The sequence below is a fragment of the Neomonachus schauinslandi genome, chromosome 15 (genome assembly GCF_002201575.2).
Source record: "Neomonachus schauinslandi chromosome 15, ASM220157v2, whole genome shotgun sequence".
NCBI classification, from domain to species: domain Eukaryota; kingdom Metazoa; phylum Chordata; class Mammalia; order Carnivora; family Phocidae; genus Neomonachus; species Neomonachus schauinslandi.
Window position 1 is genome coordinate 59,604,171 of NC_058417.1, and position 12,232 is coordinate 59,616,402.

Here is a 12,232-nt window from a genome sequence, read left to right on the forward strand (position 1 = left end):
GCGCCTGGGTGGCTCAGTTGGTTAAGCGACTGCCTTCGGCTCAGGTCGCGATCCTGGAGTCCCGGGATTGAGTCCCGCATCGGGCTCCCTGCTCGGCGGGGAGTCTGCTTCTCCCTCTGACCCTCCCCCCTCTCATGTGTTCTCTCTCATTTTTTCTCTCTCAAATAAATAAATAAAATCTTTAAAAAAAATAAAAAATAAAAAATAGGGGGAGGGACAGAGGGAGAGAAAAATCTCAAGCAGACTTCATGCTGAGCTTGGGAGTGGGGCTCCATCTCACAACTCAGAGATCATGACCTGAGTGGAAATCAAGAGTCTGATGCTTAACCGACTGAGCCACCCAGGCACCCCAAGTCTAATATTCATGTATTTACCATTTCCACCTTTATTCTTTGCTTTATATAGATTGTAGTTTCTATCTGGTCTCGTTTATTTTTTGCTTGACTTCAAAACATCATTTTTTTCTGGTGCAGATTTACTGGTGATGAATTCTTTCAGCTTTTGATACTTTGTTTCACTTTCACTTTTGAGAGATTTTGCTGATTATAGAATTCTAGGGTGACAGTTTTTTCTTTCAGCATTTTAAAAGATACGGTCCTACTGCCTTTGGCTTGTATTGGTTTTGACAAGAGGTCTGTCTTTACTCTTGTCTTTGTTTCTCCATGTAAAGTGGGCTGTTTCTCTGGCAGTTGGTATAATTTTTTTTTTTTTTATTGCTGGTTTTCAACAATTTCATTATGACATGTCATGGTGTAATTTTCTTTCCATTTATCCTGCTTGGAGTTTGTTGAACCTTTTGGATTAATAGGTTTACAGTTTTCATCAAATTTGGAATCATTTTGGTTATTATTTCTATACATATTTCTCTGCCTTTTCCTCTCTCCTCTCCCCCTGGGACTCAGGTTACCTGAATGTTGATCACTTGACATTGCTGCACATGGTCCTGAGGCTGCTTGTTGTTTTAGCCCCCCTCCCTCTGTAGTGTAGAAGTTTAGTTACTGTATCTTTGAGTTCTCTGATCTTTTCTTCTGCAGTATCAAATATTTGATTAGTTACTTTTTCATTTCAGATTTTATTTTTTCCAGCTCTTGAAGTTGTTTGTGTTTGTATCTTCATTTCTTGCTTCGTATTGTTCACGTTTTCTTGTACATCCTTGAGCATGTTTTAGTATTTATGATACTTGCTCTAAAGTTGATATCTTCTTTGTCTAGGAATTTCTGTTGACTGATTTTCCCCGTTAGGAGTCACCGTAACTGGGTGCCTGGGTGGCTCAGTCAGTTAAGCGACTGCCTTCGGCTCAGGTCATGATCCTGGAGTCCTGGGATCGAGTCCCGCATCGGGCTCCCTGCTCGGCAGGGAGTCTGCTTCTCCCTCTGACCCTCCTCCCTCTCATGCTCTCTGTCTCTCATTCTCTCTCTCTCAAATAAATAAATAAAATCTTAAAAAAAAAAAAAAGGAGTCACCGTAACTTTAGACAGCCAGGTGCCTCGTAATTTTTGAGTGGATGATGGGCATTGTGATTATTATGATGCTGGTGGTTTTAAATTTTTTGTCTTTAAAGAGTGCTCACATTTGCTAGGCAGTTAAGTTAATTGTAAATCATTGTATCCTTTTGATCCTATTAAAGCCTTGTTAGGGCAGGTCTTGCTTTTTCTCTAGTTTTTCTCTAATTTAGCCTTACTACTTAAGGAAAGACTTGTCTGGAGTGTCTGCTGGTTGCTCTGGGTGCTCAGCATGGACTGTACTCTGGCTTGATGGAATTTGAATGTTGGCCCCATGTCAGCTGGAAACTCTTTGTCTCAGTGCTTTTTGGTAGTTGTTCTTACCTGGCCTTGTGGACTCCTCCCATGCTTGTGAACATTCAGCCAAAGACTCGAGGGGGCCTCTTTAGACTTCTGGAGCTCATTCTCTGCATACGTTCCTCTTCATTACTCTCCCCTGCAGATTTCAGCTGACTTAGCCTCCTTGAACCTTGGTCTCTGCTCTCTTTGAGTCCTCCCCTGCCTGTACTGAGTTCTAAAAATTACCTCCCAGCAGACAGCCTGGGGCAGCTGTAGATCCCAATTGGTCTGTTCCCTTGCACTGCATGTTGTTCCAGTGTCTGAAAATATATTTGTCACATATTTGTCTCGTGTTCTAATTTTTGGTGCTAGAGCAATTCCATATAAGTTATTCCTTTATAACTGGAAGTGGAAATCCTTTTTTTCTGCCTTATTACATTGGTTAGAATGTGCTCATCACTAAATCATAGTAGTTGTAGGAGGTATCTTCTGTAAAGCATGGTATTAGATATTAGTTTGAGATAGAATAATTTTTTAAAATAAGAATATTTCTCCTACATTTTATTTTATTTTATTTTATTTTTAAAGATTTTTATTTATTTATTTGACAGAGAGAGACACAGCGAGAGAGGGAACACAAGCAGGGGGAGTGGGAGACGGAGAAGCGGGCTTCCCGCGGAGCAGGGAGCCCGATGCTGGGCTCGATCCCGGGACCCTGGGATCACGACCTGAGCCGAAGGCAGACGCTTAACGACTGAGCCACCCAGGCGCCCCTGAATCACTCTTACATTTATAAATAAAGTTTTTTTTTGGCATTTTATTTTGATATCATATTAATGTTTAATTTTGTAGTAAATGTTTTGCATATGTTTTTCCCTAGAATGGATGATGAACTTGTTGTTGGATATAGTGCAAGATAAGACATCTCCAACTGACCTCATACATCTGGCTTTTAAATTTCTTTACATCATCACCAAGGTAACATTTACATAGCACTTTATAGTTGACAGAATACTTTCTTATATACTCAGTCCAGAAATTACTTTCCAAATGCTATTTTTCAGGAAAGATGGTTTTCACAAATAATTTGTGGGTTTCATTCTTTCTCTTTTTACCATACGTTGGGGATCAGATGTTAGTGATAGTGATCTGTGGGTCCTTTGGCTGAAACCGTGTCTGAGATATTTAGCATCTTGCCTTTGACCAGATCAAGTAGCGTCTAGCTAGAAAGGAAGTGAGGGAGGGGAAGGAAGGAGGGAGAGGGAGAGAGAGTTGAGTAATTCGGAAGAGTTTCTTGCAAGGAAAAAGTGGACAAGCTTGGTGAAAATGTGCAGATGAATTTCCTGGGGATCTTGTTAACAAGGCATATTCTGAGTAAGCAGGTCTGGGGGGGGGCCTGATCTTCTGCATTCTTAGAGACTCCCAGGGGATATCCCTTTGCTGGCCTACAAATTTAACCAATTGCAGTTTTGACCACGGGAGTGACTCAGAGCCATCTCCGGGTGGGTTTTGTGGGGCTGCGCAGTCCCGTAGTGCCTGCTGTGTGGTGAAGAGAGGTCCTTGGCCAGTGAGAGGGCCTCTGGGTGGGCTGCCCATGTGCATACTTCTCTGTGGCTCAGTTGGTCGAGTGCAAGATCTCTCCTGAAGGTGCAATACCATTGTGTTTATGGAAGCCGTAATGAATTTGGGGACCTTTGAGGTTTTTGAGGACTTATTCCCTCCTGAGTGTCAGAGGGCAATTGTATAAACAAGGTAGAAGGAAAACTAACTTGTTTGTAACATATCTGTATTTGTGATGAAGCACATATTATATGTGTTAAGTTGGGACAGAACATATGAAATGATGTAAGAAGCAAAGATAGCTTTCCTGTTTATTCTTAACAAGTTGTATCACTCTAATATGGCATAATTCTCTTCTGATCGTTGGGTGGGATAGGTGGCGATCTTTGATGATAGAAGAAAAAGGTATTTTGCTACTTTCTGTGTTTTCTAATTATATAATAATTCAGTGTCTTTTTAATCTGGTAGGTTCGAGGATATAAAACATTTCTTCGTTTATTTCCTCATGAAGTATCTGATGTCCAGCCTGTTTTAGATATGTTTACAAATCAGAATCCCAGAGACCATGAAGTGAGTGTCTTTTTTTCTCCTCCTTTTCATTCCCAACCTCGTCCCTCCTTCTTTCTTCCCTTGTTTGCTCTACTCCTGACTGGTGGCTTCATCTTCCTGTTTCCTTCAGTTTTATCTTATGCTGTTTTGTGTCCCTCTCTCTCTTTTCTTTTATTCTTTTTTTTTAAACAAATCTTTTTTTTAAAGCTTTTATTTATTTGACAGAGAGAGAGATAGCGAGAGCAGGAACACAAGCAAGGGGAGTAGGAGAGGGAGAAGCAGGCTTCCCGCTGAGCAGGGAGCCCCATGTGGGGCTCGATTCCAGGACCCTGGGATCATGACCTGAGCCGAAGGCAGATGCTTAACGACTGAGCCACCTAGGCGCCCCTCTTTTCTTTTATTCTTTTGGCTTTTTCTGTTATTATGTTACCTTAAATTATTTCCTTTTAAAATAGGCTCTTTATAAAGAAAAAAATATGCTTACATATGGTGTGGTGATAACTATGTCAACCTTCCAGATTTTTAAAAATTGAAATATAACTATTTTGGGGCTCTCCAGGACCACCCCCAGGTTTGATGATTCTCTAGGATCACTGTAGGACTGTATGTAGTTGTTCTTATGGTTGTGACTCATTAGTAGCAAAATCAGCAAAGGGAAAAGGCATATGAGGTGCAGTTTGGAGGAAACCAGAAGCAAGCTTCTAGAGTCTTCTCCCAGTTAGGTCACGCAGGGCACTTGTAAGTCTCCCTAGCACTGAGTTGTGATGACACATATGAAGTGTTGTCCACCAGGAAGGTCATAGAGACCGGTGTGCAGGATTTTTCTTGGGGGCTGGTCATGTGGGTACTCTGCCAAATATGGACTGAAATTCCAGACTCCCAGAAGGAAAGCAGGTTTTGACATAAGTGATGTGGTTTGTACAAATAGTCCAGGCACAGAGGGTCCCCCTTCTCAGGGCATGGTGGGAAGCCTTCTGAAATCCAAGTTCCCGGATGCCCCCTGGTGACTAGCCTTGTTAGCAGGCCTTTCCCAGGAGTCAGGCTGCTTCAGGAGCACTCTTTTGCACAGTGTGAGGAGCACACCGTTGATAACTGCTCCACCAGTGAGTTGTCTCTGTGAATGTGCCCAGTTTCAGTTGAAGATGTGGGTTATCATTTCCCTAGCTCTCCTCTGCTTCTCGTGCCCCCGATGGGTGATTCCAGGGCCAAAGTGGAGTCTTGTTTTGTTGACTACCTAAAATAAGGGCCCTCCTCTTTGACTGGACATTGAGAGTATTTTTCTTTGTTCTTAAGTCTTCTGTTTTCCATTTTTTTTTTTTAAAGATTTTATTTATTTGACAGGGACACAGCGAGAGAGGGAACACAAGCAGGGGGAGTGGGAGAGGGAGAAGCAGGCTTCCCGCTGAGCAGGAAGCCTGATGTGGGGCTCAATCCCGGGACCCTGGGATCATGACCTGAGCCGAAGGCAGATGCTTAACGACTGAGCCACCCAGCCGCCCCTGTTTTCCATCTTTTTATCTGTTTTTCACTTTCTCGAAATGCTGATTGTGTGCTGAAGGGTGCCAGCGAAGAGAAGCCATTATACTGATCTATTGTGACTTTTCTCTGTTCGTTCTGCTGTTTCTTTCATCTGACCAGGTTCCCAGCTGTCTGTATGACAGAGGGTGTGTGTGGTGGGGTACAGTAGAGATACGGGAGGGACTCTCGATGGTCTGCACTCCAGGCTCTGAGGTGGATAGCATCTGAATGGCCTGTGGTGGGCATTGAGTGGGCAGGGAAGGCAGGGAGGACTGTGAGTGGGGCATGCGGGTTACCTCTGTCCTTTATACTGGAGTCATTTTACTTTGATTTAACTTCTTAGACTTGGGAGACCCGCTACATGCTTTTACTGTGGCTCTCTGTGACCTGCCTGATCCCTTTTGATTTTTCACGCCTTGACGGGAACCTCCTCACTCAACCTGGGCAAATGCGAATGTCTGTAATGGACCGTATTCTCCAAATAGCAGAGGTAAATGTGATCATCCAAATCATTAGCTGCTAAGTAGTGTTCTTTTTCACTCTCATGCTGTCTTATATTGGAGTTTAATTAGGTACACTTTTGACATTTATGTTTCTTCAACTGCTGTTACTGTTTTTCAGTGAGGTAAAATTCCATTTCATGACCTATTTTAAAAGTGTGATAATTCATGTAGGGGAAAGGATGAATACTTAGCAAATTTCCTTTCTTTGTAGGTAGTGCAAATACTCTGTTAAGCATAATAATGACATATAAGAGATTTCAGGGGGCAGTTGTAAGAGAAAATAAAGGTCCATTTTAAATTTGATTTTTAATGTTACATAAATAATACATGATCAGTGTAGAAAAATTAGAACATGAAGCAAAGCAAGAAAGATATTAAATCGAAGTCCCTCAAATTCTAGTGCCAAGAAGTAATAACGCTTGTATATTTTTTCAAACTTTTTGTGATGCAATAATTTGTCTATATGCATAATATTTGTATTACCCCAAACTTGAGTGGTTTAGCACAACACACATTCATCGTCCCACAGTTTCTGTGGGTCAGGAATCTGGGTGTGACTGCAGGGTAATCTGCATCACAGTCTCCCCGGCTGTAGTCAAGGCTCGCCTTGAGCAGGGTCTGCCTCCGTGTTGTCATGGCAGTTGGCAGAAGCCAGACTCTTGAGGGTGTTGGACCGAGGGCTTTAGTTCTTTGCTGGATGTTCCTTGCCGTGTGGCCCCCTCTACCTGGCAGCATATTCTCTCGAAGCCGGCAAGGGGCAGGGTCTGCTAGCGAGACAGAAGACACGATAATGTGTCACCAAATTACAGAAGTGGCCTCCCACCCCTTGCCAGATTCTCTTGGTTAGAAGCCTGTCACTGTGTCCAACCCAGACAGGAGGGTTACACAGGATGTAACAGCAGCGGTCAGGCATTCACTGAGTACCTGCTATGTGCCAGACACCATTCTAATCATCTTTTGTATGGTGACTCACATAATCCTACTGAGGTTTATGTCTTAATAAGACAGTTTACTTTTTTTTTAAATATTATTTTTAAAGATTTTATTTATTTCAGACAGAGAGACTGAGAGAGAGCATACATGAACGGGGGGGGGGCAGAGGGAGAGGCAGACTCTCCACTGAGCAGGGAACCCGATGCGGGCAGCCCAGGGTCCTGTGATCATGACCCGAGCTGAAGGCAGATGCTTAACCAACTAGCCACGTAGGCGCCCAGTTAAAAAAAAATTTTTTTTTTAAGATTTATTTATTAGAGTGCACATGTGCGCAGCAGTGGGTGGCAAAGGAGAGAGAGAATCTCAAGCAGGCTCCAGGCCCAGTGCCACGACCCTGAGATCATGACCTGAGCCGAAATCAAGAGTTGGATGCTCAACTGATGGAGCAACCTAGGTGGCCCTTAAAGATTTTTTTAAAAATATAATTTAATTTTTTTTTTTTTAAATAATCTCAATAGCCAATGTGGGGCTCGAACCCACAACCCCACCACGTTCCACCAGCTGAGCCAGCTAGGTGCCCTGACAGTTAACTCTTTTTATCCTCATTTTACCGAGGGGGCGATAGTCAAAAAGAAAAAGTAACATAGCTGGTTCACTTTATCATAAAGGGTAGATCCAGATTTGAAGCCAGGCAGTTTGGCTTGTGGCTTGTCACCACACTCCGTGCGGCCCGCTTGGTGCAAGCGCCTTTGGTGCCCTGCTGTCCCGCGAGCTGCTTTTTCCCTGGCAGTGTACGTTGAACGTCTTATGTTTGAGTACATGTCCTCTCATAATCTTGAAAGGGAAAGGTGCTCCATTGAACCCTAATTTTAAAATATTCTCTTGGGGCGTCTGAGTGGCGCAGTCGATGAGTGTCTGACTCTTGGTCTTTCAGCTCAGGTCATGATCTCAGGGTTGTGGGATCAAGCCCTATGTCAGACTCTGCTCAGTGTGGAGTCTCCTTGAGATTCTCTCTCTCCTTCTGCCCCCGCCCTCCCCACGCACGGGTATGCACACACTCTCTCTCTCTCAAATAAATAATCTTAAACTCTCTTATAGATGGATGTTTAGTTTGTTTCTGATTGTGTTCTGTGAGAAGTAGTACGGTGATGAACCACCTTTACGTACCCTTTGTGTATTTGTCTTGTAAATGGGACTGTCAGGTGAGTGGCTGTACATTTCTAAAGGTTTGGCACTGATTGTCCCCCAGAGAAAAGATCTTTTGTGTATGTATCATTTGGAAAAACCTTAGTTGAGATGAGAATTGGGAACTTCTTAAGGCAAGCCTCCAAAGAGAAGCTAGTCATTTGTTTTAACCCTGGGTCCTCTTCTGTTTGAGTGGGGCCTCCTAACTGTTCTCTATACTAACATGTTGACAGGTCCCAAGTGTGCTTTGTGGACACTATGATTTTTTTTTTTAAAGATTGATTTATTTATTTTAGAGAGAGAGTGAGAGAAAGAGAAGAGGGGAGGATGAGCAGGAGTAGGTGCAGAGGGAGAGGGAGAATGTCAAGCAGACTCCCTGCTGAGTCAGACACTCAAGGGACTGAACCACCCATGTACCCCTGTGATTCTTTGTTACAGCTGGGTGACACATGCGTTTCATTTTTCTGTTTTTACACGTGTATTTCAAGGGGTCTGGCCACATGCCATGTGCAACTAGGCATCTGCCGGGTGGTGAGCACAGCATTTGGCTCTTGCTGGCAAGGAGTCTAGGGGTGGTTTGTGCAGCTTTGGAATTGGGCCTCTGCCTAGAAGCTTCATGACCTGGCTTCTCTGGGAGCTGCTGCATGTGCGACTGGCTGGTGAGTGGGTCCCAGAGATTTATATGGTGTGTGTAACGGTGCCTGTCCTTGATCCTTTCTTCTAGGCCTACTTGGTTGTCAGTGACAAGGCCCGAGATGCCGCTGCTGTCCTTGTGTCCAAGTAAGTACCTTGTGTTGGCCCCCTCACAGCTGTGTTGGTTGATATGTGACTGGTGGGTTCCGAGAGGGTTTGTCTTACATACTCTTCTGCATTCCCTGTGTTTCTGTGTTACCTTGGAGCCTCCTCCACACCGGGTGGATGGGCCTGGGAAAGTCTTTCCTACTGCCCAGTATGTGTCTCTTTCTCTGAGGGAGCATCGGCTCTGTTTAGCTGCAGACCTTTGAACCTGAGAGTGCTGGGCTAGGGGCTCATGGAGGTCACCTGATGGGCCTGTCAACAGAGTGCATATTTAGAACAGGTGTAATAGTTATACCTGGGGCAGAAGCTTACCTTTGGGGAGGTGGCAGTTAGGTGAGTCTTTAAAGGTCGCTTCGAAAGCAGTTAATGCTGTGGTTTATGGAGATCATGAGCTTGATTGGGTCATTGTGGCTTGGGATAAAAATCCCCAAACATTCTCTGTTGACTGAAAAACAGGCTGTGCCTCAAACACGTGAACATGGCTTTCTTAGTCTGATGAGCTCGGTGAGCTGACCCAAACAGTGGCCCTGGTGTCTCTGAAAAAATGCAAAAGACGTGTGTGAGAGCTATGTAAGCTTGTTTCATGAAATGCGAAAATGGAAGGAAACAGTTTTTCTACATTAATCTTTTGTAGGAATGTGACTTAAAATAAGTGTATTGAGTAGATAAATGGGAATATTTGGTTTTTCCCCACTCTACATTTGTGAAAGTTGAAAATGGGCCGTAAAAACTTTTGGATATTTTGATTGGGAAAATGGGCAACACTTCATTCAGGGTCCCCTTATACTTAGGTGTATAGCCATGACCTTCCACAAAGTGGTAAGAGAAACCCTTAATTTGTAGGGCAGTGGGGGCACTTGCTGCACCATAGGGCAGAGCTTGGATAGAAGAGCTGATTTCAGGTGTGAGGGGAACATGTGAGCTCACCTGCATTGCTTCACCTGGGGGACAGAGATACTCACTGGACAGAGGTTTCTTGTGATTAAAAAAATGAGTTTCTGGGATGCCTGGATGGCTTGGTTGGTTGAGCGTCTGCCTTCAGCTCAGGTCATGATCCTGGGGTTTTGGGATCGAGCCCTGCATTGGGCTCCCTGCTCAGCAGGGAGTCTGCTTCTCCCTCTGCCTGCCCCTCCCCCTGCTTCTGTGCAAGCTCTCTCTCTAATAAATAAAATCTTTAAAAAATAAAAGAAAAATAAAAAAATGAGTTTCTTTTTAATTCTAAGAGTAATCTTGTGTTTTGGAAAATAAAGAAACGTATAAAGTACAAAATCTACGTGTACCTTCATCCCCCAGAGATGTACCTGCTCCTGCTTTTCGTCCTGATGCTGTCCGTTGGTGCCACCGCTCTGTCTGTGGGTATGTTGGTGCACACGCTGGTCGTACCGGCTACCAGCAGATGGGCCTGGAGCTTTAATCAGTCTTTTTCTAGAACACTGTTACGGTGTGAATATACTACTGTTTCTCCAGTGCCCTGTTGGACGTGTAGACTGCTGCCTGCTACTTGTTAGTAAAATCAGTGCCATCATGAATGTCTTACATAAAACTTTGTGCCGTTTGGATTGATTCTTAGAGATGAATTCCTGGAAGTGGAATGGACATTTTAGGGGTTTTAAATGCAATTACTGGAAAGGTTACCTTTCCCCTATATTTACCAGTACTATGTGAGATCTTAACGCGTTTGCCAAATTTGTTAGGTGAAAAATTGTTTTTATTATTTTTTATTACCAGCAATACTGAGGGTTTGGTAGAGTTATGCTGAGTTTGACTTTGTGGAGCACCACCCTTTGGGGCTGGGGAGGTGAAGCCCTAAACCTTTGTTCCCTCCCTGATGTCCTCCAGGAAAGGGGACCTGGGAACAGGTCCAACCACTTGGCGGGACTCTCCTGCACCATCTAGTGGTCAGGACGAGTAAGCATTTCGCGTGGTTGAGGCTGGTTTTCAGCACATTAAAAATGCCCTAGCCAATTTGCCAGGCTGTAGATGCATCCCGATGCTGTGTAGCCAGGTTCTCAGAATGTTCCAGAATGGGCGTAACTTTAACTGCACTGGCCGAGCATCTTCTGATACACTGGGCAGTGGCTGTTCTGAGGGAAGAGAGGGCTCTGGGTGGGAGGGCTTGTGGCTGGGAAGAGAGCTTCCCGCAGGGTTGCCAAGGCAGGTGCCGGAACCAACTGAGTGCTGCTTCGTACGTGATGCAAACAAAGAAGTGGGCCAGCACGTCGTAAAACAGGTTTCTGCAGCACTGAGTGAAGAGTGCCACCACGTGTGTTCCCTGGGGGGCAGCTGAAGGGAGTGTGAGACTCCCTTCAGGAAACTCCTGTTTCCTGACACTCTCTGGTCCCATGTCTCCTTGGGAGGGTGTCCCTGGGCCTCTCTTGGAGGCTGCACATTTCCCACCTTCTGTCTCTTCACGTCCTTTGCTTGTTTCCTGTGTTTCTGCCCCCAGAGTTGAAGCTTTCCTAGGAGAGGATGGGCCCAACCTGAGCCCCCGAGTCAGATAGCATGTAGACTGGCTAGAGAGGAATAAAGGGGGCCCCGGCTTTGGTGTGGGGGCTCGGGGGTGGCTGCCAGCTTAGACCAGCATGTAAAAGAGTGGGCAGGATCCAGTATGTGCCATCCCAGCTTCCAGAGAGTGCAGAGCTGAGCATATGTGGGCTCTGCATGGGGCTGTGCAGCGCTGGGTCGAGGGGGTGGGGGAAAGGAAGACCCATGGCAGAGATGGATTTGGGCCAAGGAAAGGGACGGGCTGAGTAGTAGGTGTTGGTGGGGTTCCTGGGCAGTGGTGGGGACGGGTAAAGGTGGTCCTGCAGTGTAGGGGGCCTCAGGATGAGTGGGAGCCCAGGAGGGAGGAGACGAGGGTGGTGGGGCCTGTGTATGACCTCAGAGAGGTCATGCTGGGGAATGGCCACCTGATGGTCTGGGTAGTGTCTTGGTGTTTTAGGTTGGAGAGTCCATCTTGAAAGGAGGACATAATTCACAATGCAGGACATTCACAGTCTGAGGACAGATGTCCTGGCATGGAGACTTCTCTTGATGGGAGGATGTGGTGGGCCAGAAAGGGGTGAGCTCTCTTCAGTTGGAGCCTTGGTTGAGCTATCAACCTGCCTGTTTGTTTCCTTCTGGCAGGTTTGTCACACGGCCTGATGTCAAGCAGAAGAAGATGGCAGGTTTCCTGGACTGGAGCCTGCACACCTTGGCCCGCTCCTCCTTCCAGACCATTGAGGGGGTCATTGCCATGGATGGCATGCTACAGTCCCTGGTAAACACTGCTCCGGGGGAGGGGATAAGTTCTCTTCACCTTTGAGTCCATTCTGAAGTAGCTGGAACATAGTAAGAGACCATTAACCCTAGCAGCACAGTACTGCACCTTAAAACCCAGGGTTGTCCTTGGATTGTCAGCATTGG

The 12,232-nt window shown here is 45.2% G+C and overlaps 1 protein-coding gene across 3 annotated transcripts in view; it reads left to right on the plus strand.

The window, feature by feature from the left end:
• The window catches only part of TBCD (tubulin folding cofactor D), a 163,258-nt gene that overhangs the window by 6,673 nt on the left and 144,353 nt on the right, over nucleotides 1–12,232 (plus strand). For 2 of the 3 annotated variants that reach the window (XM_021680873.2, XM_021680875.2), the window contains exons 3-8: nucleotides 2,662–2,759; nucleotides 3,810–3,911; nucleotides 5,752–5,898; nucleotides 8,754–8,809; nucleotides 10,121–10,183; nucleotides 11,954–12,086. In XM_021680873.2, the coding sequence (XP_021536548.2) occupies nucleotides 2,662–2,759; nucleotides 3,810–3,911; nucleotides 5,752–5,898; nucleotides 8,754–8,809; nucleotides 10,121–10,183; nucleotides 11,954–12,086 (599 nt within the window). The remainder of the gene's footprint in view (nucleotides 1–2,661; nucleotides 2,760–3,809; nucleotides 3,912–5,751; nucleotides 5,899–8,753; nucleotides 8,810–10,120; nucleotides 10,184–11,953; nucleotides 12,087–12,232) is intronic. The other variant, XM_044921416.1, reaches the window with a different exon arrangement.